The 23779-nt window shown below is 41.3% G+C and overlaps 1 protein-coding gene across 13 annotated transcripts in view; it reads right to left on the bottom strand.

The window, feature by feature from the left end:
- Ldah (lipid droplet associated hydrolase) overlaps positions 1 to 23779 on the bottom strand; it is a 92717-nt gene that overhangs the window by 24016 nt on the left and 44922 nt on the right. For 10 of the 13 annotated variants that reach the window (NR_157106.1, NR_157107.1, NR_157109.1 and 7 more), the window contains 2 exons: positions 8198 to 8432; positions 906 to 988 (listed from right to left, as the gene is read on the bottom strand). Coding sequence is in view for 9 of the 13 variants with exons in the window: in XM_030246898.1 (XP_030102758.1) it covers positions 906 to 988; positions 8198 to 8432 (318 nt within the window). In the remaining 4 variants the exon portion in view is untranslated. Of the gene's footprint in view, positions 1 to 572; positions 989 to 8197; positions 8433 to 23779 lie in introns of those variants that run through there. The other 3 variants (NR_157108.1, NM_001167768.2, NM_001167767.2) reach the window with 2 other exon arrangements.

The following is a 23779-nucleotide window of genomic DNA, read 5'->3' as shown; positions in this document are numbered from 1 at the left end:
TAAAACACCAACACACATAGAAACACATCTTTAAAAACAAACAAACAAACAAACAAACAAACAAACAAACAAACAATAAGCAGTGTAGATGTACTATCTTCAGGATGACACGGACAGATGAGGTGCCAGAAGTGCCATGGCATCCATATCCTAGGATGTTTGGGTATATTCCAAACCGTGGTTGTGTTACAACTTCCGAGACTTGTGCTTCCAAATAAATCTGTGTGCTGAGTCTAGTGTTTGCAAGTGCCACACGCCTGATATCTCAGAAAGCTTTTAAAAACTTTATTATTGTATTTTATGAATATGGTGTAGGGGTGCTCTGCCTGCATTTATGTCTATGCTCTAGTGTCTGGTGCTCAAGAAGGCCTGAGGATCCCCTGCAACTGGAGTTAAAGATGGCATGTGGCTGCTGGGAATTGAACCTGGGTCCTTTGGAAGAACAGTCAGTGCTCTCAACCACTGGGCCATCTTTCTAGCCCAAAAAGCTGCTTTTTATGTGGCAACAAGATAGCCTTACATGTTGGAGAATGAGAAAGGCAAACTAAATGGTCAGCAGGTCGCACACAATGTTAGTTCTTTTCTACTGTTTTAATTATTATATTTCAAAATAACTCATTTATTTTACAGACACTATTGAGACTTCTTAGCATAATACACTGCTAAACAGGGAAGTATTGATTTTAAAGGTAAATTCAACTAAACAAGTGGCAAAAGCTACTTATGAAGCTGTAATCAGCTTTGCTTATACCACATTAACTCAAGGGTAACAGAAGAACTCTGGCTAAATAGTAACTTCAGCATCTTAAATCCAGTTCTTAGCCCATTCTTGCCTTGTGTCCTTAGGAAGCATTTCTAGCCATCAACTGGCAGCCTCAACTGCCCCAAAATGTCCCCATAGTTACCTTAGGGAGAAACTCCTTTATGATGTCATCATCTCGCTTCACTATCTGGACCATTTCTTGGCTCCCGAGGTAGGCAGCGTTAGCTTTATTAAAAACAAACCAACCAACCAACAGTTAAACACTTAGAATATACTGAAGAAACATCAATGTCCAGTTAATTTTAGAAAATTTACATGCTCCATTTTTGTAGATGCCAAGTGCTGTGTGACAGATACTGGTGGTTGTAAAGGAGGCGTATAAGCTGGCTGGTGAGCTTGCAAAAGGAAGCTGTGTTTACAGAGGGCCACAGCTACAGTTTGGCTAACCCCAGGAGGGACAGGGCAGCCTACCCTGGCCAGCAAGACCCTCAGAAGCCAATGCATCACAGAGAATCAGACCGTGACCAACACCCTCTGTCCCATATAGAAGAGATCCATAATGGTCTCCCTCCCCGCACAGCAATCTGGGAAACATGAAGCAGGAGACAACTGTAAAGCCCACTTCATTGCTTTCTCTGTTCTCAGAATCTCTGCTCTTCACCGTCCAACATCCAGTGTCCTAAAAACTTTGTTTTCACATTTTATTTGGTTTTTTTTTTCGTTGTTTTAGGCAAGAGGGCAAACGAGGTCCTTATTATTTGTGTCAGAAGTGGAGGAGCAATGGGAAGTTATTTCCATTTGAAAAAAAAAATCTACTTGTGATCTTCCCAATAGAATTTTTTTGGAAATAAGCAATTTAAACACACTGGCTGCTACTTTTACAATTCAGAAGTCTTCATTAAGAGATTATACTTTCTGTCTCTGGAAACATCTAGAAACATGACACACTTCAGATTTAATGAGGAAGACTTTTTTTGGGCTCTATTTCACAAATTTAATTCAGAAATAGTTTTTAGTAACAGTGGCTAAAGTTTAGATGTTTTTTGGCTACAAGATTTTATTAACAAATACCAAATACAAGGCAGCAAGTCACCCATTTAGTGCTGCAAAACAGCAGAATTCCACTGAGGAAACTACACTCCTGTTTGGTATGATTATTTCTGACCACTGTGCTGCAATGGGGGCATGGCTGAGGAATGACAAAGATGGTGTGCTCAGAGTGACTACTGGAAAAGAATCAGGGAGTTTTGTCTAAAAGAAAAGAAAAGAATATACTTAGATGGGAAATGACAAGGAAAGAAAGAGTAGAAATAGGTTAGAATATATTCCCAACTGAAAATTTGATTTTCAGAAATATAAGCTTATCAAGGAATTCAGATTTTTTTTTCCCTATTAAGTCTGTTCTCATTTTGATGTTTGGCCATCTACCTCTTTTTTTGTATGTTCACCTCCTTCTTAGGAGGATGACTGGGGCGTATTAGCACTAACAGAAATCAAAGAGTAAAAAGTTCTATTTTAAACTCTTTAAAATGTAAACTGTTGTAATCATGGGTACAGAGGGGCTCTGCTACCGACAGGTGTATCTACGGAGGTTTTTGAGAGGGCTAGAAAGGCTGAGATAAAGAGCTGCCCGAGTCTGAGGTTACCATGCCAGGCTGACCCCACTGAGGTCTCGGGAGTGCTGTTATTGGTTTAGTTGGGTGTTAGGAAGGTGGTTGGCTCTATGAACAATGAGTCTCGGGATCAGCTTGGGGTGGGGTTGTGGCAAACATGAAGTAATCACCCGAAGACCGACAGGAAGACCCTCATCTCCAAGTAGAAATCAGTGACTGCAGAGTCCTTACATGGAGGGGTGCAGCTTCCAATCTAATCTACAAGAGGAGAACCGTGGGAAGCACGCGTCTTTCTAGCCAGGAGTCAGCCTTTTGCTTTATTTCTACTCTTTGCCCTTCTTTCTGTCAATGGTAGAGAGGAAGTTGAAGGAGCCATGGGATTTGGAATACTAAGGACAAGAGGGAGAGTGCCGCAAGTACCCATATCCCTGCAAGCTGTGGGGATGGAGTGCTAATCATTTCTCCATGGAGTGTTTGCAGTTCTTTGTTGGCACACTAGGAAAACAGCTTGCTATCTGCTGTGGCCACTAGAACTGAACTTTCTGTGAACTACAGCTCATATCAATTCCAACAGAGAAAAACATGAAGCTGGAACCTCTGAATTTTCTGGGGATCTTGAGTCAGAGCACAGAGGATGGAAGCTTAACTCTAGCTGGGGAGGAGGGAGGCATCATTCTGCATCTGTATGCATTGGAGGTTTCCCTGGAAGGGCCCTTCCTGCACACTTTATGATTATTTCTAGGAGTGGCAGGGTGTGGCAAGGCTGCACAGCAGCAAAGCAGAGCAGAAGGTAGACTTGGGGACTAGGGGGCGGAGGGTCCTGGAGACAAGAGCGTCAGAACAGAGGCCCAACACAGAAAGAGCTGTGGTGCAGGACAGCATAAACCAGGAGGCCCTGAGAAAAGGCTATACAGGATTAGACACACACAGAAACCCAGACAAAGACATTTAGTAGGGACCTTATCTAGCCCTCTTTGCCTGTACTGTTTTCCATCTTTGTCAATGTTGCAAAATGTGCTATATAACAACATAGAAACTAGGTCTAGAAAAGAAATTCACCTGGTCTAAAATTCCTCCATAATTTAGAAAAATGTTCCTTGTTTCTGTACTTCATTCTGTTTCTTTATAAGGGAAGACTCCAGTAAATTACCCACCGCATGGAGAGGGCTACCTGCCTGGTCATTATGGACATCTGGTTAGTATGCAGATGTGCAATCTTATCTAAGTAACAGTGTGTCTACTGCAGTGAAAAAATGATTATTACAACCATCAGATTTTAGACTAGAAGATAATTTAAAAACAGAAATTAAAAAATTTCAGAAAAGCAGTAATATATTCCTAGAACCAAGGATCCCCTCTTTTCTTTCTGGGCTGTAGGCTGAGCATCCTCTGGTCTCTAAGCCCTCGGGTGGACTTTCTGAACAGACGAAACCTGCGCATCTCAGCTGACAGAGCACATCACATGGCTGTCTGGTTTCTTCAAAGTAAAAAAAATATTCTAGGACTAAATGAAAATATTCTCAGAAGAAATTTGTGATCTGTAGTGAAACTTGCTATCATTAGCTCATTAAACAGTTTAAAGAATCATTTCCATATTAATTAAGGAAGGAGAAAGATTATAGAAATTCCTTTCACAGAATTATTTGACAAAACACCATAGCGTGGCAGAAAGTCCTCATGTCTTGGGCTATGTTTCTCTTGTTAGGTAATGGAAAGGAATTAAAACATCAGTTCACTGGACCCTTGAGACTTCTCGGACACTGAGCCACCAACTGGGCACACACACTGGTTGGTACAAGGCTACACATACACACATACCCATCAAGGATGTGGCCTCAGCGAGAGAAGAAGCACCTAACCCCCTAGAGAGTTGAGGCCCCAGGGAATGGGGGGTCTGGCAGGGTGAGGTGGGGACAGCCTCTTGGAGACAGGGGAGGAGGAATGGGATGAGGAACTATTGGAGGGCAGACCTAGAGGGGGACAATGACTGGACTGTAAAAATGATTAAAGATAATGAAAAAAATTAGGGATGGTTTTACTCCCATTTCATGAGGGCAAAACAGAAGTGGCAGGAGCATTTCAAGTACCTCAGTACCTACTCTGCATAAACTCAAAATGTGAAAACAAACAAACCAAACCAAACACCCTGTCCGCTCAGCCTAGCAAAAAGACCTTCAAACAGTTTAAACAGTTAACTGTTTGACCTGTGATACTGTTGAGTTAAAATACATTTTCTTTTAGCTTTGATCAGAAAATCTAATTTAGCTGTCTGAGTGGGAGCCTAGTTCTCATGAGACGGAGGCACATCTACTCCAGGGAATCTATGTAGTAGCAAACATTCTGGAGTTGACTTAAGGGGGGAAATCCATGTATAGTCTTTAAAAATAACATTTCAGACAATCTAGTTACAATCTAATTACCCTAATGAATGCAGAGGTAATGTTTATACTATATGCTAATTGAGTTAGAGCCACTCTCTAGATGGGAAGTAACATTTCTCTCCTTCCACTGGAGAAGAACTCTAATGCCACAGAACTCAGCACACCCGAGGGAAGATGGAGTAGAGGGCATGGGATGCTATCTTTTCCAAAGGGTAGCAGCACTTGAAACTCTTGAACATTTCAGCTTTTGAAGTTTTCAGAGTCGAAATCAATAAAAATGTGTACAAACTAAAGGACACTGCTCTATCTAGACAGGGCAGGATTTATAATCTACTACTTGGACCAGCAAACTTCCTCCATTTGTTTCTGTAAGATTTCTCCTGGAACACAGACATTACATAATTGGCAAACACTGCAAGGCAGCCTGCAAGTCAAACAGCAAGTTAAAGGTCACTCTCTGCAGGGCAACCAGAGCTTGGAGCAGGCCTGCAGGGAGTGCGGGGCTGGACCAAAAGCAGGACCAGGAATGAGCTCTGGCTTGCCCTTCTTTCCAAATATCCTGACAACCTCAGCACATAGATGGCTGCTATGAATCACCTTTATCTATAAGGCATAAGATGTTCCTCAGAAAATTGGACATAGTACTACCGGAGGATCCAGCAATACCTCTCCTGGGCATATATCCAGAAGAAGCCCCAACTGGTAAGAAGGACACATGCTCCACTATGTTCATAGCAGCCTTATTTATAATAGCCAGAAACTGGAAAGAACCCAGATGCCCCTCAACAGAGGAATGGATACAGAAAATGTGGTACATCTACACAATGGAGTACTACTCAGCTATTAAAAAGAATGAATTTATGAAATTCCTAGCCAAATGGATGGACCTGGAGAGCATCATCCTGAGTGAGGTAACACAATCACAAAGGAACTCACACAATATGTACTCACTGATAAGTGGATACTAGCCCAAAACCTAGGATACCCACGATATAAGATACAATTTCCTAAACACATGAAACTCAAGAAAAATGAAGACTGAAGTGTGGACACTATGCCCCTCCTTAGAAGTGGGAACAAAACACCCATGGAAGGAGTTACAGAAACAAAGTTTGGAGCTGAGATGAAAGGATGGACCATGTAGAGACTGCCATATCCAGGGATCCACCCCATAATCAGCATCCAAACGCTGACACCATTGCATATACTAGCAAGATTTTATCGAAAGGACCCAGATGTAGCTGTCTCTTGTGAGACTATGCCGGGGCCTAGCAAACACAGAAGTGGATGCTCACAGTCAGCTAATGGATGGATCACAGGGCTCCCAATGGAGGAGCTAGAGAAAGTACCCAAGGAGCTAAAGGGATCTTCAACCCTATAGGTGGAACAACATTATGAACTAACCAGTACCCCTGAGCTCTTGACTCTAGCTGCATATGTATCAAAAGATGGCCTAGTCGGCCATCACTGGAAAGAGAGGCCCATTGGACACGCAGACTTTGTGTGCCCCGGTACAGGGGAACACCAGGGCCAAAGGGGGGGAGTGGGTGGGTAGGGGAGTGGGGGTGGGTGGGTAAGGGGGACTTTTGGTATAGCATTGGAAATGTAAATGAGCTAAATACCTAATAAAAAATGGAAAAAAAAAAAAAAAAAAAAAAAAAAAGATGGGGCAGGGCTCACTAACCACCCTCACGAGCCAGCCTGAGGCCATCTCTATGAGCAGTGCCCTTCAGGAAGTCCCCAAAGGGATGACCTGGTGACTGGACAGAGGTAGTTTATGTTGGTGATGATGCGTGCAAGAGGACGCACTGGCAAGCTAGAGGAGAACAGGGACTGCTGCTTAGCGTGTCTGGGACACGTGGCTAATGCTCACCTCATTACTAGGTTACTAGGTTGAACTAAATATCCTAGTTGTCATGAGTGGAGGATTCCAAGAATGACAAGCAGTTTTGGCTTCCTTTCCCTGCAACCGAATTACACAGACTAGGAAGAAACTGAGGTCATGGAAGTACTGACCCCTCGGAGGTTGGAAATGGAGACCCGGCGCCAAGGAATCAGAAGGCCAGCTGAAACAGGCACAAGAGGGCCGTGTGCATTCGCAGGCTTTAGGGTCTGCCTTGTAGATGGCGAGCCTACTATGGCTGCTGTGGAGAAGGCCTGCAACAATGCGGCTGGAAGGCGCTGGTTGTCCTTCGTGAGAAGGGGAATTTGTGCTGTGGTTAAACTGCCTTGCTTCCTCTGAATATACCAGAGGCCAGTCAGTGGCACTGTGGGGAAAAACTGTTCTCACTTGTGACTTCTGGGGTCTAGTTCTCTAAGAAGGCAGTTATAACTCTTGTGTAGAAGCGACTAGAAAACACCTTCACGTAAGCATTTGCTTAGACAAAAAATGAAGTGCTTATATATGCATTACACACTCAGCAAACATACAGATGTTGCTGATTACTGGATTTAGACTTTATCTACACAAACAGAGAAACAAAAATGTTTTCTTATGTTTCTTATCTAGATCTGTTGACCTTTTCTGGCCTTCACAGGCACCAGGTAGTGTAGTTTAGACATACAATGCAGGCAAAACACCCATACACAAAAGAAAAAAAAATAAAGTCATTTATAAATACTAGTAAGTAATTATTATCTAAAAATACAGATTAGCAACACTATTTTCCTGGCATACTCAGAAAAGAATGCATAGCAAAGCATCCAGTACCAAGATATATTAGCATAGCGATTATTTACTCTTTGTAATTTAAACTCTTCTAAAGTGACTGCAAGGTGAGCATCACGGTTGTAACCTTCTGACTCTATGAGGCTGTTTTCTTTTTTTTGTTTTCAATTTCTCTTTATTATGCATTAAGCTGCTATGATCATAGTTGAGCAATTGTTCTTTTTTTTTAATTAGTTATTTTCCTCGTTTACATTTTCAATGCTATCCCAAAGGTCCCCCATACCCACCCCCCCAATCCCCTACCCACCTACTCCCCCTTTTTGGCCCTGGCGTTCCCCTGTACTGGGGCATATAAAGTTTGCAAGTCCAATGGGCCTCTCTTTGCAGTGATGGCCGACTAGGCCATCTTTTGATACATATGCAGTTAGAGACAAGAGCTCCGGGGTACTGGTTAGTTCATATTGTTGTTCCACCTATCACAGATGGATTCCTGGGAGGACTTGGCCCATGCTGTGTACTAGATGGGGCACATCTCATCGTGCCGTAGCCACAGTGTGGAATCAGGAACAGAAGAGAACACCAAAACTCCATAAAGCTCTTCTCTCCAGTTTTCATGCAAGCTCCCCTCACCGAGTCACAAGTTCTGTCCTTAGATTAAGCTTTGGGGTAGAAAGAGCTGAACAGCTAACTTCCTGATCACACACACTGTCTGAGCCTATTCTGTAAACATTTCCTTATACTACAAATACACACCTTTAGAAAACATGCTTACCAAGGCAAAATGGTTGAAGGATATCCGTCAAAGGAAGTTCAAGCTTAATGTTCATTTGTCCCATGAGCTTTTGGATTATGAAAGATTTTATGACTTCAGGACACGGCTTAAAAAGTAAGTAGCTGGTAGCATAGAGCAGGTATCGAAACTGGCACAAAAATGGAGTGGCAAACTTGCCGTTGGGCGATTCAGACATTCGTTCGATAGTTGGGAAGAGCAGAAAGGCGTGGGCGACCTATGAGAACAAAACATACTTGGATGAGAGGTTTTCTTCAGGAGTAGCCGAATATCTGCTCTTTTCCCTAGGTTCTGCTGACAGTTTCCAGGCTCGCAACACCACTAGGGACCTGGTCAGACCGAACTAAAGCTGACTGTACTCTTACCCTGTGACTACTCTGGGTAGAACCTATGCTCATTCCTGGGCGGCACGGGGGCTAACCGCCCGAAGGAGGAATGGTATTCCTTGGCTCTTCCCAGAAGGTAATAGTAATTAACCATCCCTTGAAGGACTCCTGCAGCAGGAGCTAGTACTGCTGCATTGTAGCAGTTACACTGACTTGACTTTGAGGGTCAAACGAGAGGTGCCACTGCTGTCACCATTTCTTCTATGGATTAGGCTCCCTTGATTAGACAGCTCCCTTTTCAAAGGCTCTGCTATTCCTAATGTTAACTGTCAGATCAATTTTTAACAGAACCAAATACATTCCCAATGGGTTAGATCAGTTATTGGAAAGCAATATCTCTTAACTTCATTGTAAAGTGTTAAAGGACAAAAAGCATTACACTAGCTGCATCAGAAAGACCAGAACTGGATCCAAATACTCTGTGGGTGAGAATGAGCATTCCTGAAACCATTTCAAGTCAAACACTATTTACTATATGGTCATTATTAAAACATGATCTCTACAGGAGACAAAAAAAGTCAAAATAGTTACATACAATCTGTTACCGGTAATATAAATAGGGAGCCTTAATAATATTAAAAGATCACAGAACAGAAAATGAAAATAGAGGCAATAGATTTTTTAAAAATTTTTTATTTTATGTGTATGGGTGTACCTGCATCTATGTCCATGCACCATGTGTATGTAGTAGTAAGAAGAGGGTGTTGGCTCCCCCTGGGACTGGAATTACAGAGAGTTTTGAGCCATTATGTGGGTGCTGGGGATCAAAAGGTCCTCTTAAAGAGCAACCAGTGTTCTTAACCACTGAGCAATCTCTCCAGCCACCCCCTAATTTTTAAAAGATTTGGAAATTTGTTTAATGTATGTGTGTGTGCACACACGTGTGCCCTGGTACACATCTAGAAATGAGCGACCACTTATGAGAGTTAATTCGCTCCTTCCACTATGAACTTAGGATGTCAGACCGGCACCAGTCCTGGCTTTATCTTTAAACATTTTAAGTTGAACAAACACACATACAGTGAAGCATGTCAAATGTAAACATGAACATAGCAAGTCATTTTACAGCAAACAGTGAGGCAGGGGAAGACGGGACGTGCACAGTCTGCCTGCATCTCACAGTGGCAGCCTCCCCACGTCCCGCCTCCTCCCTGTGCTTCATGACTGAGGGGCTGCTGGTGAACTAATTTTATGTAACACAGCAAAGCTCCTAGTTTTAATTCATTTATTCAACCTCATGTTTATAAACTTCATATATGTTGGCCTTATCTTTGCTTTTGCAATCTTTAGTCAGATCTTAGTTTCTGGCCCAGGGTTTTCTGTCCAAGAACGGGACACAGTTCTTGCAAAGGCAGGTACTGACAATGACTTCCTCAGCTGTTTCTGTCCGCAGCGTCTCTTTTTTCTTACCCTTGGAAGGATAATCTCACAGAGCATTGAATTCCAGGTTGGTGTTTTTTTCTTTTTTCTTTCTTTTTTCCTCCTCCACGTGAAATATATCACATCTCCTCTTTTACTGTTTTTGTGAATTCTGCGAAGTTGGAAGAAATTCTTGCCTTTGATTCTCTGTAAGTAGGGTGTGTGTTTTTTCTCCTTGTCTTTGACTTTGTACTTTGGACATCCATGCGTAACTATTTTTAGGGGGTGTTAATCCTGGGTAGTGTCTTCCGAGGTGTCTCGCATGAGTTTAGTCATTATCTCTCAGAGTGCTTTCTGGTTCTTTCTGGTACTACTGTTACACAAGTCACGAGTTTGAAGAGCCCTGAAGTCTTCAGGTCCTGCTTATTCCTGCTTCTTCTTACTTTCTGACTGTAGAGGTTTCTACTGAGATATCTTCAAGTTCAGAAATTCTTTACTTAGCCATTTTCAAGTTATTCACGTACTCAACAAAGGCCACATTCACTTCTGTTACAGTAGTTTTGGATGGCTACTACTCCCATGCCTTGAACGAGTTCATGTTCACCATTCATTCTACTACCGTTTTTAGCATGTTCATCATAGCTGCTCAGAAGTCTCGGCCTGCTAATCTTCATATCCCTGCACATATGGGTCTGTTGCTTCCTTCCCTTCTCACTGTGCATTTTGCTCTTCAGCATGCCTTGTAATTTTTTTCTTGATAGCTAGACATGGTGTAACAGGCAAAAGAAAGTGCTTTAAGTATGGTGTTAGCAGCCCACTGTGTATTTTAGTTACTCTTGTGTGTGTTAGTTATTCTTGTGTATTTCGGAGTGGTTTTTTGTCTCTGCTTTCTGCCAGAGGTCCAAAGGGATAATGATTCTACAATATCTTCTGTGACAACCTGACTGAGCTTTTGGGAGACAAATCTCAAAATACAGATCCTACATGTCTAGGACTTTCTGGAATTTTAAACTTCAGAGTTCTCTACTCTGAGCCTTTAGGAATTCATCAACTACCATGCAGCTTTTCCTACTTTGGCATTGGTGCCCACCAGAATTTCAACTTGTGACTCTAAGCTCTGGTAAGTGGTCGCACCTTGTACATTCACCTTTCACTCTGTTCTCTGCTGGCCATCAAGCCTGTTTGGCTTTTACTGGGATCTGGGAATCTAAAGTTGATCCTCATGTATGCATCACCAGCACTTGGCGGAGTCATCTCCTCGGCCCTCTCTTGCTTTCTAAACAGCTCTTGTGTAATTAAAAAAAAAAAAAGACACTCACCCCACGTAGGGCATCAGTGAGAGGCAGAGATGGTTTCACCCGATGAGCTCACCCGGAGTTACTTTTGGGGCTGTCAGCAACTTACGGGTTATACACTAAGAAAAACTCTTTCCTAGCACTGTCTATACATTTTCAGTGCGCGTGTGGGGCTTGTGAGCCCCTCTCCTCCCCCATGAGTGTAATTACTGCTGCACACTGTTCAAGAGGGCAATGGCCATGTCATGTCTGGAGGACGGGGTGCCACAACAATAGTTATCCTAACACATCCCCAGTGATAACAACTGTGGCTTTGATTTGAATGTCCCTAGTGATTAGTGATGCTGAGCAGAGTTTCAGGTATGTATTGGTCAATGGTATTTCTTTTTTTGTAGACATATCTATTCACATTTTTTGATCATTTCCAGATTGAGTTTAGTCTTCTCTTTTAAAAACATTTTTATATTTTAACATTTATATTTTATTATGTATGTGTGTGGCAGGCATACATGCACAAAGTGCTCATCTGTGGATTGTAACATGTGGGACAGAACGGATTCTCTTTGGAAAGCATGTGGGCTTCAGGGATCTAACTCAGGTTGTCAGGCTTGCTGGCCTCTATTCAACAAGCCACCTAGCCCACCTGGTCTTTTCATTTCAAGTTATTTTTCTTTGTATTTTTGAAAAGACATTCTTCTGTGACTCTGAATTAAGAGTCTGTTTTTTCATTCGAAATGTTTCTTTATAATAAATTAGATATGCTGGCTCTTATCTTCTCTACAATGGCTGCAGGACATCAGTTATGGGTCTGTTCTCTGATTTCAGATATCAACGACTGTTTGACCAGCTCCTTCATGTAGTTCTATGTATCAGTGCATTTTTCCTGTGGGCCTGGAGAGGTGAGTCTTTTTCATCTTCTGCTGTGGGCAGTTCCTTTCTTATGGTAAACCATTTGATGACATTGCCCAAATGCTAAATTTGGCTAGGTGTCCCCTGGAATTCTCCCTTTGTGTCTCTTGCTAATAGGGAACAGGGATCTGAGAGTGAAAGCCGAGGAGGGTTTTTTCTTTCTGGTCATATCTTGTTTTTTCTTGGTCCCATCTCTCAGCTAAGTATTTAGGTATTTCCTGTAGACTTTTTCATCCCACAATAATTGAGATATTTTGTTTCCGTTTTGGTCACAATACTTTGAGTTTCTCTGGCTTTCTTCCTCTGTCCAGTAAGAAGGGTTTTGCTCCTGGAGTACCTGTATGGCCTGGACAATGAGTGAAAACGTTTTGAGAGGAAGGGGTTTTTCAGACAACTTAAAATGTTGCTTTGGTAGCTGTGTTGGCAAATGCTTTCAACACTTTTTAAACAAAATGCAGAGTTCAGCTACAACAGAAAGTATGTTCTGTACATTTTCTAAAGCTTAGAGTATAGTGCAGGGATTTGGCATGCTACTTCAACAGTAGGCAGCATGCTTTAGGAGTCTGAGGGGTAAAAACGATGAAAAATCTTTCAGGAATGGAAGTTGCGTTTAATTAGCCGTTGACTTTCCAGCTCCCAATTCAGAGTCCTATCTTTTAAGTAATTCTAATGTCAAGAGTCCTTTCATTGTGAAAGCCACAGAGATGCTGTGGATTTAATGAGACTTGGCAGATTTCAAATGCATGGTTTAGTGCAAAGTAGTCATCAATCCTGAGACAGGAAGGGCCTCTCAGCCCTGGGAAGCTTCCGTGGTGGAGGGAGAGCTTCCTCCCCACCTCGTTAGAAGAGATCCCCTCTGCCTAAGGAGAGGCTGCTTGGGAACAGCTCAGGGAGCAGCACAAGGACGTAGAAACTGAGACTTCTAGGTCCAGGGGTGACAATGTGGTAAGGAAGCCTGGCTGGCCACAGTCAGTATTGTTCATGCTAGGTAGACTTCTGTATGCTGGTAACTAGGAATGGTCTGTCTCTTTCTTTTCTCATTTGTGTCTAGGTTTGTATATAAAGACTTCACTGAGTTGCAGAGCTGGGCCCTTTCTCATTGTTTAGAAAGTTTAGTAAAATACCACAATCATTTATGCTCTGAATGTTTAGTGAGGCTATCTGGTAACGGGTTTTTATTTGCCAAAAGGGTACAGACTATTGATTGATTCAGTATATTTCATAGTTCAAGCATACCCAAGCTATTTCTTTTTGAATTTACTTTTATATATTTTTACCCTCCCATGGGCTTGGGTTCATTTCATTTAAATCCCCAAATTAACTTGATTGATGTTATTTATAATACCCAGTTATTATACTTCAATCTCTGTACCACCAGTAACGACGTCACTACTTGTATTTCTTATATTGCCTGGAGAGCCTGAAAGAGTACACTTTTATAACTAACTATAAAGGAAGTCACTTCATTTTTGGTTATTTTTTTTCTCTTGGGGCTTATTTTATAAACTATTACACAGCTAAAACAGCGTTCTCTTGGCAAGAACTACAAGATAAGACATTTCCCATTCTTTTACTTTCTACATTTCTATGGTTGGAATTTCTACCCTCATTCAATCTTAAAATTTGCATTCTAATGTTAGTTAATAATTTAGGTATGAATCCAAAAAGCTCTTCTCCTAACCTCTTTTAGTTTTCTCCATATTTCTTTATCACATTTTAATAGGTAATAATAAAGGCAATATAAATCTATAAATACAACAGGTCACATTCAAAGAGCAGAAAGCAAAACTACACAATTATGCCAACAATGCGGAAAAATCAACTGACAAAAATATAACATTCTTTTATTACAGAATTTCATAACAAATTAGGTATGGAAGGAATGTGTCTCATCCCAGCGATGTACGAGGACGCCGGTGCTAACATCACGTTCCATGACAGGGAATTAGGTATGAGAAGCAAACAGAAGGTATCAAATCAGAAAGGATGGAATGAAACTGTGGACAGTAAGACACTGAAAATCTATTGGAACTAAAAAATGAGTTTGGTAAAGTTGCAGAATAAGAAAATCAACATTCAAAAGAAAATTGGTAATGTTTCTATACACCACCAACAAGCTAACAATTCCATTTTTATTTAAGGATGAGTTTAATCAATAGGGCTGGAGTCATAGTTCAGCAGTTAAAACACACACACTGCTCTTCCAGATGTCCTGAGTTTACCTCCTAGCACCCAAGTCAGGTGGCTCACAACTACTGCAATTCCACTCTCAAGGGATCAGACACCTTCTTCAAGCCACTGCTGCTACTGCAATCATGGGTACACCTAGTCCATCACATACACATAAAATAAAATCTTAAAGAAAGAATGCATTTAGCAAAAGAAGTGAGAGGCCTGCATGCTCAGAAGTATAAAATACTAAAGAAACTAAAGACATAAATAATGAAAAGCTATCCTATACTCCCAGATTAGGAGACTGCTGTGAAAATGTCCACACTACCTTGGGCAATCTACAGATTCAGTGCAATTTCTATCACAGTTACAATATTTTTTTTAAAGGAAAAAAATAGACAAACTGTGTACAAGCCACAGAAAATCCAAATATCCAAAACAATCTTTAAAATAAGAAAAAGAACAAAGCTGGAGGCATTGCATGGACTGACTTCAAGATATACTATAAAGCAATAGTAATCAAAACAGGGTGATACTGACATAAAAGATAATTAGGCCAATTAAGTGAAGCATGGTCAGTGTACACTATAACCTGTATGACCATGTCCTTATGCAGTGCCTCATCATATACAATCAACATACAATAAAAAACAAAACAAAACAAGGGACCTTCCACATACTTGACTTTTAAAAGAAAGATGTCAAGAACACTGGGAAGGGAGAGACCCTTCAGTGAATGAAGTGGAACAACTGGATGCCCACATGCAAAACAATGAAATCAAACAGTCATATTATTGGAAATTTAAAAAAGGATTAAATATTTAATTGTTAGCCTTACTACTAGAGGAAAAGGTGAGGGAAAATTCCCATGAAGTTGGTCTGGAAAAGGGTTCCTTAGATAGGATTTGAAAAACAGAAGCAAAACAAAACAAAAAAACAAAACAAAACAAACAATAAAAAAACCTACCCCCTTAAAAAAAAAACCCAAACCCAAAGTAAAAGAATTATATTAAATTAAAGAGCTCTGCACAGTAAAGGGAACAACTGAGAAGTAGGAGAGGCAATCTATGGAGCAGGAGGAAACATTTACACATCATGTTTTCATCCAAAGCAGATAAGCAATTCAACAAATCAATAACCAACCAAGAAATCTGTTTGAAAAATGAGAGAAAGGGGTAAGAGAGATGGCTTGACAGTGAAAAATACTTGTTGCTTTCCCAAGGGCCAGAATTTAATTTCCACCACCCACATCAGGTGGCTTATGACTCTCTGAAACTCCGGCTTCAAGGGATCTGATGTCTTGTGACCTTAACAGGCACTTAGATTCATATGAACACCCCCCCCCCCACACACACACACTTAAAAATAAATCTTGAAAAAGAAGTAAGAATAGGATCTGAATATACATTAGTCAAAGAGAAACATACAAATGGCCGACAGGTATATAAGAATGTTTAGCATCATTAGTCGTCAGTAAGATGCGAATGAAAACCACCACGGGCCACCACTGCACATGATGAGAGTGGCAGTTATGTCTGCCAGCAGACAGAGAACCACCTCCACTCATGCCATGGCTTCTCCTTTAGGAGAGCAGAAGCAAACCCACTGTATTCTGAACGTGGGGAATATGCTAACACATGTCACAAACATCTCACACAGTGATGCTAGACATGATTTTTTTTAAAGCTGCCCTGGTACATCTATAGCTAACCAGTGTGCAATCAATTAATGAAAACATTATGTTTTCCAAGAAATCTGATAATTTAGTCTTGTTTGGAAACTCAATGTTCATTTTAGTTTCAAGTTTATTCACTTCAAAATCAGATGCCCATGTTCACCAAATTGTCTTCAGAGATTTGGAGACTATAAATGGTTAACTCAGTTACTACCAAACTGAAAGTATGATATAGATTCCACACAGGTTGTGTAACCCACAGCACTTAAGGAACTTTGGGCTGATCAAATCAGCTGGCAGAAACAGGAAGCAATCCATTATTTTTACAAGTGATCCTTTACTGTGACCCATGTTAAAACAAAACTGTATGCAAGGGAAACTAAACACACACGAGCAACCACAGGGTTATATTTGGTTGATCTCTATCGAAACAAATTGAGAATTAAAGTGCACTCTGAAATCATGGGAATGGACCAAAACAATAAGGAAGTTCTAATATTTGCTTTGAATGCCTCATTGCCTCCCAAAACACAAGAAGACCAGAGACTTTTTGCCACAACCAATACTCAGTAGATTGGACAGGCTCTCCTCTTCTGTCTGTGGAGAACAATTAACTGCTGCCCAATTGAAACACACTTCCCCCAGACACCATAAGATAGTTTCAGTAAAATTTACAGCTTAAGTTTGGTAGAAAAAGTCACTGTTGAGATTTCTTTTATTCTTCATATAGAAACCTATTTACAAAAGGAAAAAAATCCACTCAGGCCAAGGAAGTGGACCTAATTTCCTAACACGGCTGTGCAGAGCAGCTTTCCAAAGCTCTGTATATAACAAGCCATTTCCTTATGCTACGGCTCCGTTACACAGAGACTGCCCACGCTGACCAGCTCAGTCTGCTCTAAGGAAACATTTTCACCATAAAACTACCAGAGTCAACCTCAAAAAAACCTGTTTTTACATCACTTTTGGTGTATTTGTGCATGTGGACACATACATATATGTCAGAGAACAACTCCGTGTAGTTGGTTCTCCTTCTACCATGTGGGTTCTGGGGATTAAATTTGGGTCACCATCAGGCTTGGTAGCAAGTGCCTTTGCCCACTGGTCCCAGAGGTGTTTCTTTCTTTCTTTTGTTTTGTTTTGTTTTTCTATTTTGAGACAGGGTTTTACTATATAGCTCTGGAGAGTCTGGGACATGCTATGGAATAGGCTGCCCTCCACCGGCTAAAGATGGCCCTGCCTCTGCCTGCACAGGGCTGGAATTAAAGGTGTGTACGACCACACTTAGCTCAAAGTCAAATTTTGATAATAAGGCACAATCAGGTTTTTTTGGACATTAGAAAAAGTAACTAAACATATTAGGACTTTGTATACTGGTCACATTTTGGGGTCAGTGGCAGTATTCAGGCATTTGTTTTTTTGAAAAGAAGTTAAGAAACATTCTGAGACGAGGCTGTGGGCAAAGAGCACGATGCTTAGGCATGACGTGTAGCTCACTAAGAAGCATTTATTTTTCACAGTACCTGGAAATCAAACATGTAATAGAATTTAATATTAAAAATAGTAAATCTTAAAAGCTGCTCATATGGGGCTGGAGAGATGGCTAAATGGTTAAGAGCACCGACTGTTCTTCTGAAGGTCCTGAGTTCAAATCCCAGCAACCACATGGTGGCCCACAACCATCTGTAATGAGATCTGAAGCCCTCTTCTGGTGCATCTGAAGACAGCTACAGTGTACTTAGATATAATAATAAATAAATCTTTTTTAAAAAAGCTGTTCATATGCCCCCATTTAGTTAGCTTATTACATAGGCACTATTGTTCTGGAAGAGCAACGGCGATGCTGTGTGCTGTGACTAAGGGAGGCCATGACAGTAATACTTTGACATGTCAGGAGAACACCATCACACCCTTACCGTTTGTTCATTACGGTTCCCACTTGGTACAGTAATGGTTGAGTGCTTTCCTCCTCTACGACATACAAATAGGAAACATAGCACAGAGCCTTCCTTCCATGATTGCCAGCAGTTCTTCGCAAGTATGCAATATAAACTACCCTTCAAAAATCAACTAAAGTGTAGGCCTCCAGGTATCCCTAGTTCTGCTTTATCTCTTTCAGTGTAAAGTCATGTTTCCCTCTCTTAGTGTCCCTTTGAAAACACACACATAGCGGTTGTGATGGTTTATATATGCTTGTGTGGCCCTATGAGGAGGTGTGGCCTTGTTGGATTAGGTGTGTCACTGTGGGTGTGGGCTTAAGACCCTCATCCTAGCAGCCTGGAAGTCAGTCTTCCACTAGCCACCTTCAGATGAAAATGTAGAACTCTCAGCTTGGCCTGCACCATGCCTGCCTGGAAACTGCCATGCTCCCACCTTGATGATAATGGACTGGAACTCTGAACCTTCAAGCTAGCCCCAATTAAATTCTGTCTTTTATAAGACTTGCATTGGTCATGGCGTCTGTTCACAGCAGAAAAACCCTAACTAAGACAGTGGCTTACTTAGTAAGCAGTTTATAAATGGCAAGTGTCACTTAACTTTAATCAGTGAGCTTGCTTTTGAGATATTATTGTCTTTAAATTTTCATATATAATGACAGAAATATGCTCCACATTAGGCAAACACTTATCAAAGAACTGTGATTATCTGCTATTTTCTAGGCATTACATGAATGCACGTTAAGCATTTTCTCATTTAACACACAAAACAGCCTTATGAAGCAAGTGTCTTCCTTTTCATAGAGGAGAAAACCTGAGGTTTAGCTACAAAGTAATAACAATGAAGCATAAACCCAAGCAGGGTGACTTGGGTGTTAATTACTAAAAACAGTGCCTATGAAAAACTTCTTTGTAATACCTATTATTTCCTCATGATGGAACAGTTACTGCCATTATTGGCAGGCAATCTGCACAAGGCTCTGAAGCCACTCAGCATGAGAATAGACTAGCTCCCCATCTTAAGGAGGTTGAAATTCTTCACCTCATTAGTTTTCTACACTTTAATTATCCAAATATAAAAGAAAAGAGCCATTTCACGCATTTAATCTCCAGGTCAGAGTTGCTAATTCACAGGGAGTAAACACATGAGTATTTGCAGAGATTCTTCACGACTTATTATGCAGATATTTGAAACTTTGACTCAAAATCACCCTCTTCTGTCAAGTCTTTAATCTTTTTATCTTTATAGCTCACAATTATTTTACTTGGAGAGCAAAGTGCTCCTCTTAGCTTGAGATCTCTTGAAAGGAATCTTCCTGACACTGCCACTAAGAATCCCTAGAGATGTAGGGCACATTATATGTTTCCCGCAGATCACACCTCACAGGCTGCTCTAAGCACAAGAATCTCTTAGGAAGCACCTGCCACGCTGATTTGAAGCGTACTCTCAGCTGGGCCGTGGTAAGTGCACACACACGTCTTTATACTAGCATGCAGGAAGCAAAGGCAGGCAGATCTCTGAGTTGGAGGCCAGCCTGGACTACAGAGGGAGTTCCAGGACTATGCAGAAACCCCCAATCTCAGAAAAACACCACCACCACCACCACCACCACCCCAAAAGGATACTCACCAGGTGGCCTCAGAATTCAGTGACTGGTGACAACAGTGAGTCACCCTTTTATACAGCTACAAAACTCTCATGTTGACAACTATGGCCTCTGGCACACCAAGCCTTTTCATCCTGCAATCACTATGGTCATGAAGTCAGAATACCTCAGCCACTGGCTAAGGAAACTGAGACAGGTCTAAATGAGATACCAGTCTTCTAAACGTTAGACTGGGAATGAGGAGGTCTACTGGCTGTGCAAGGTTTTGTTCACTGACAATGTATTGGGTGTCCTTAATATGACAGATGTTAGTGGGGGTGGGGAGGGTATGGGGGACTTTTGGGATAGCATTTGAAATGTAAATGAAGAAAATACCTAATTAAAAAATAAATAATAATTAAAAAAAAGAAAAGTACTCAAAAAACAAACAAACAAACAAAAAACCAGTTAAGTGGCAAAGACTTTCCCTAGGTAAGAAAACACTAACAAATCATTGTTAGTAACATCAACCCACAAAGGACTGTCCAACTATGACCATCTATTACTGTTTTATTTCTTCAAATTGCTTAGCAATACTTTTACAAATAACATTTGAAATGTAAATAAATAAAATAACCAATAAAAAAGAAAAATGATGTCTAATAATAAAAAAAATATGACAGATGTTGCAGTGATTGACAAACAATGGCAGACTGGCAATGAAGTCTCTGACTTCATAGAAGCTGTGTGTGTGTGTGTGTGTGTGAGAGAGAGAGAGAGAGAGAGAGAGAGAGAGACAGAGAGAGAGAGAGAGAGACAGAGAGAGAGACAGAGAGAGAGAGAGAGAGAGAGAGAGAGAGAGAGAGAGAAAGAGAGAGAGAGAATGTGCAACAGGTAGAACAAGACAGAATTGGGTCCTTGAGAGTCTTGTCTAACCATGCCCCAGTACTCATCAAAGGTCTCAGAGAGAATTCTGACTGGCCACCTACACCAGGAACGCCCCGCCGGCACAGCAAAGGTTACTCAGGGAAGTCTCTAGATTATTCTTGCATTTAACCGCAGAGAGACATCGCAAAACATTTCTGTACTGTACACAAAAATGATGTTTTAAAACCTTTACTAAGGCGTGGTAAGGAATCCTTCACTGTGCCTCAGGCTAAGATAGAGACAAAGGAGAGGCACACACAGAGGCATGTCCTCAGCACACAGTATAGGCTGTTCAAGGACTCACAGCTTTTCAGAAGCCATCTGGAAGGCACAAAGTTTGGCTTTCCACTTCCATTTCAGCAAAGAGCAACCCATCAGTTGGGCAGCTAACCTGAGAGACAGTGATTGCAACTTGGGAATGTGAAAGCTAACTCATGGCCGACAGCTTCTGCTGAAGCTACAGATTCTCATACTAGTTGTGATGATGAAATAGGGGGATCCGTCCTGTTCAGTTCAGAGAAAAATAAAGGCCCATCAGAGACCCACTCTGTAAGAACTTCTTCCTCACAGGTCTCTGAGGGAGATGTCTCTTCTCCTTGCTGCCACCCAACCACTGGCTTCATGAGGCAGCTCTTAATCTAGGTGAGGGACACTCACCTCCCTTGAAGAGACTCAACAGCATTCCTGGTAGCCTTGAGGTGTCTACTTCTTAGTTCAAGAACACTTGGCTTACAGAGATAGGTCACCAGTTTACCAGTCAAAAACGCCCACAGTATCCTCCTCTCCCCCCAAAAAATGCTGTCTAGAGGAACTATAGACAGTTACCAATCCAACTTTCAGTCAGGAACTGTAAGACAATTCAGAAGTCCTAATAGCTGCTCAGTGAACATGGCTAATATTTCTATATTCACATTTTAAGTGAATACAAAGTTTTTCCTATTAAACACATTTCACAGAAAGCTTCTTTTGGTCTAATTCTAAGTAACTCTCAGTTAATCCCATCTGTCCTTTTAAAGATAAAAAGCACTTCCCTTATTTCCAATATCACACAACTTCTGCCGATCTTCTCTGGACTTCAGTTTCCATGGGTAGAAAACAGTTACTACATGAAAAAACTGCTTTTGTTAGGAAAAGCACCCTGAGACCAAATGCCACCAGGAAATAGTGGTTTCCAGATTTTATTTTGAGGTAAAAGTATTTCCCTTTCTTCTTTAAAAAATCCCTATGTAACAATCATGAGACCACGAATCAAACAATTTACAATTCAGCAAATCAAAGAGACATCTGTAACAATAAGCCATGACACATTTGTTCAGTCTCATGAGGGTAAATGCCTCTGAAATATTCTCTCATATAGCACATTCTAATGTCTTTAAAAATTACCATTCATTACTTCATTTCAATAGGTGTGCACAGTGGAAACTGTGCCTTAAATTCCAAACCCCACTGAAGTAGACACAATTATTTCAGAAATTAAAAATCCTCGTGGTTGGGTTATAGACTTTATGGGTGTCTTGTAGGTATGCGTGTATGTGTGTGTCTGTGTGTGTGTGTATGTGTGTCTCTCTGTGTGCAGTCAGGAACAATAACAGGCAAGAATTCACTCTGTTGTTATAAATGGAATTTTTGGCTCTTTTGTTATTAAAATATCTCCATAATCATTGTAAAGAAGCCTGATTGTGGTTACCACACTAATATCTGAGGTCCTTGACAAAAACCTAACTTGTACCTAATCATGTCTCAGTAAAGGCCAGAAGTCCATGTGTTCACAGTTCAGCCCACACAAAGATAGTCTCCAAACAACTAATTTATACTCTTAAGTGCAAAAAGAAACAACAGATTGACAGGCATTAGCTAAAGCCAGAGAGCAAAATAAATGCAAAAATAGAGAAAGACAATGAAGCAGAAGAAATAACAACTTGCTTAAAATATAAAACAATATTAGTCAATGAAGGCCGAGGCATTAGCAGGCAGGATTATTGGGGGTGGGGGAGTGGGAAGAGGGCAACTGCAGTACGCACTCACAGGAGTAGTGACCACATCCATAAGACTTGGGCAAGCTCAACCTTGACTGAATCACAGCATAGAGAGGGGATCAGGATTTGAACTCCATCCCCAGCCATGGAGCTATTGCTCCACCCCTCCAACTTCCAAGCCATGAAGCTCTTGGCAACTGCTAGCTTTTGGGAGAGGGTGAGTCAGTTTTCTCTAAGAGTGTGGCCCCTTTTAAATCAAGTATGCTCCAGTGGAAGAGCACATATCCAAGAATATCTGGGTAACTCATATTGGTCTTGACTTTAGTGTTTTAAAGGATAAAAGGCTAGATGAATAGAGAAAGGGTGTGTGTGTGTGTATCTACCAAGACTTAGGGGATGAGAAAGTCAATATAGTCAAAACATACTATATGAAATTCTCAAAGAACTAATATATATTTCCAACATACACCACCAAAAAACTAAAGTTCTCTTAAATGAGTTCCAAAACGAGAACACACACACACACACACACACACACAATGGGAAGGGAACCTAACAGAAGTGAAGCATGCAAGTGTCTCCTAGTCTCTCTCTGGTGCTCACTGACTATATAAATGAAAGATGGGTTAAGAGGTGGCTGACGCTCCACAGTCTCTCCATCATCCAGTGCCCCCCCCACTGTCTTGCCAAGCATTGCCTGGTCATCCACTCTGTCTAGAAACAGAAGGACACAGGTGTGGTGGCACAAATGTGCAATCCTACCGCTTGGTAAGTAGAGGCAGGAGGATCACCACAAATTCAAGGCCAGCCTCGGCTACATAGCAGGTTCTGGGCAAGCTAAGGCTATATAGTAAGGTCATGCTTTACAGTAAAGAGCAGAGCGGAGCTCTGAATCCAGGCACAACAGGGAGAGCGGCAAAAGCCCAACCTGTATTCCAGGGATCTCAAAGTCAACCCCAGCCCTGCGGGCTGTTTGCTTCTAGGGCACTGAATTCAGGCAAGAACAGGGCTTCTCAGCCTTCAAAATGCTGCAACTCTTTAACATAGCTATCGTTAGGATGACTCTGACCATTATTTTTGTTGCTACTTCCTAATTTTGTTACTGTTATGAATCATAATGTAAATATCTGACACGCAGATGATCTTAGGGGACCCTGTGAAAGAATCACCCGACTCCTTTATAAAGGGGTCATGGCCCACAGGTTGAGAACCACGAGGAATCATGGCTCTAGAAAATAAAAACAAAACCACATGCACAGTATATGAGGGCGCAGCAGGCTCTGAGACCTCAGGATACCTGCTTTGTTTTGCAGTGAGGCTGACCAAATGCATTTCCAGTGCC

This window comes from Mus musculus, chromosome 12 (assembly GCF_000001635.26).
Source record: "Mus musculus strain C57BL/6J chromosome 12, GRCm38.p6 C57BL/6J".
Classification (NCBI taxonomy): domain Eukaryota; kingdom Metazoa; phylum Chordata; class Mammalia; order Rodentia; family Muridae; genus Mus; species Mus musculus.
The sequence above is the reverse complement of the archived record's forward strand: the minus strand, read 5'-3'. Positions and strand labels throughout refer to the sequence as shown.